The sequence below is a fragment of the Montipora capricornis genome, chromosome 1, assembly GCF_036669925.1.
Source record: "Montipora capricornis isolate CH-2021 chromosome 1, ASM3666992v2, whole genome shotgun sequence".
In the NCBI taxonomy this organism is placed as follows: Eukaryota; Metazoa; Cnidaria; class Anthozoa; order Scleractinia; family Acroporidae; genus Montipora; species Montipora capricornis.
The window spans coordinates 3,015,766-3,018,265 of record NC_090883.1 but is presented as its reverse complement, the minus strand read 5'-3'; the positions used below and the strand labels follow the sequence as shown (position 1 = coordinate 3,018,265).

The 2,500-nt window shown below is 44.5% G+C and overlaps 1 protein-coding gene across 1 annotated transcript in view; it reads left to right on the top strand.

Moving 5' to 3' along the window:
* The window catches only part of LOC138038300 (non-homologous end-joining factor 1-like), an 18,443-nt gene that overhangs the window by 7,077 nt on the left and 8,866 nt on the right, over positions 1 to 2,500 (top strand). Inside the window, exon 3 of the mRNA XM_068884128.1 lies at positions 1,378 to 1,476. Coding sequence (XP_068740229.1) covers positions 1,378 to 1,476 — 99 coding nt within the window. The remainder of the gene's footprint in view (positions 1 to 1,377; positions 1,477 to 2,500) is intronic.

Below are 2,500 nucleotides of genomic sequence, written 5' to 3'. Positions count from 1 at the left end.
GTTGGGAGGAAAGTGATGGATTGCTGGAATAGAAGGTATCAGGTTGTCAAGAAAGGGAGGGTTGCTGTGAATTCGGTGTTGAAGAGGAAGATCCAGTATGGTGAGATACAGTGCAGGGATTTTGGATTGAGGTGATCAGGACCTGTTGGCGATGGGTGTGAAGACGAGGAAGAAGTTGACGATCTTTTGGGCATTTCACAAGAAGGGGAGTGTAGCGAGGTTGTACATGAAGAGGAAGGGTGGCCGGAGGGGATTGATCATTGTGTGGAAAAGGAGGAACTTGGTCTGTTGAGCTGTTTCAGTGAATATGTAATGGTGGGTGATTAGTGGATGTTGAAGGTTGTTGGAGAGACGTTGCAGATGGGAGAAACGAAGAATGAGTACAATAAGCGGGCGGAGAATGCATGGAAGGAGACGTTTCGGGAGGAGAGCTTGCATAGGATGTTTATGAGGGATGTCAGTGAAGTGGCTGGTGAGAGGTCATAGCAGTGGCTTAGAGCTAGGTATTTCGTCAAGAGCACAAAAGAGTATGTTTTTGCTTTGCTTCAGGAAAAGGCTTTGAGAGTGAAGTTTTTTCAGGCCACAATTTAGAAGGACGGTGTAGATCCAAAGCGTAGAGTGTGTGGCAGGGAGGTGGCGAGTGGTTGTACTGGTTTAGTATCAGAGGAGACATGATCAGATGGGGTCGAGGGTATACTTGCAGCTTTGTCAGAAGTATGGTGTGAGGTGTGCTGATGTGGGGTGTGAGGAGGTTCTGGTGTGTCGGAGGATGGGAATGTGGAGATCTGGTGGGATAGGAGCATCGAGACAACACAGAAGATGGAACATAATCGTCCAGACGTTACTGTGGTGTATTGAGTGGATCAGGAGTGGACGTTTGTCTATTTCTCGGTGCCTTGGGATAGGAATGTGGGGAATAAAGAGGATGAGAAAATCACCAACTAGTTCCCTCTGGCAAAGGAAATCACGAAGATGCATCAGGTATTGATGAAGATTTTGCCATTGGTGGTTGGTTGGTTGGGTGTGGTGTCTGGTTTGTTGAAGGGTTTTTTGAAAGATCTTGGTATTCTGGATGTGTTGGGAGAAATGCAGGCCTCTGCAGTCATTTGGACAACCCTGATCCTCCAGAAGACGCTTAGTCTGCAAGTCCCAGGTCTGGGGCCGAGGCTAGGCAGTGCTTACGCCTGCAGAGTTTGAGTAACATCCCTCGCATGTTGTTCTGTTCACAGAAAGTCAAGAATCAGTATTGTTATTAGAAGACAACTTAGATTCTATTGGTAATAGAAAAGTTAATGTGCTTGGGTGATTTTCCTCTTTCCTTGTAAGCGCACCCAAATTTACCAGTTACATTTTGATAAGATCATTTCCTGTTTATAGGATGATGACAGCAAGTGCATTCTTAAAATGAAAACCAAGTTACAAGCTGGAGTACCTTTTCTCTGGGAGTTCCATTGTTCTGTGGGACAGCAGGAAATGGTAAGAAGGCCCAATTTTCAATTAACCTTACAGGGGATAATTTACCTCAGAGGCCAAATTGGTGTTGGCACTTAAGAAATCTCCGCCTTCGTAGAGTGAGGGAAGATTAAAAGCGAGTAAACAATTTTCAATTTTTATCAACGTGGTGTTTAGACCTGATGAACAACAAATAGCTTGCAAGGAGGTAACAAGTGCACCTAAAGTCAAATATTTTTGGTTGCTAAGAGAAATCTTTTCAGTGACAACGAACTTGAACTCGAAGATGTGTTCTTTTTTTCGATGATGTAGGAGTCGAATCTACGACCTTCAGATTTCCAGTTCGGATGCTCTACCACTGAGCTATAATGGGATACTCGCAGGAGCTAGGCCAATAAATCCTGGTTCAGAAGATAATTGTCACGCACTACTGTTAGGACTGAAACTGTCTGAAAAGTTTATTCTCGGAATTATAGTGCAGGAGATGGTGAAATGTTAACCCCAGTAAATGAATGAAGAAATGGATCGTTTAATCGATGGTGACTCGGGGATACTCGGAAAAAAATCCGAGCGCTCGATTGCAGGAGTCGAACGCACGACCTTCCGATTACTACTTCGGATGCTCTACCACTGAGCTCCTTTGGTAATTGTCGTTTTATTCAATCCTTTCGTTGATGTTTTAAGTAGTTATGTTTACGTTTTACTTGATTTCACTCGTCCGGATGGGATAATTCGCGATAATTACTGTCTACATTACCTATCACAATGGGAGAAGAAGCACACTCGGCATCCACGGAGATAGGGGATCAAGAACTTGTATCTTCTAGCACACCGGCGAAATTGTCAAACAGGGCTCGGATTTCCGTGAGGGTTTAGATGTAGACCACCTCTGTTTAGTCCAGATTGATCAATATTGGCGGGGCTCAGTAATTTGCACCCATTCTGCGAGCAGAAGCGTGTGAGTCTCTTATTGACGTCTTTTGCAGCTTGACAGTATGCATCGCACCTGGTTACTACTTCAGGTAGAATACTAGTTCAGCATCCGAGC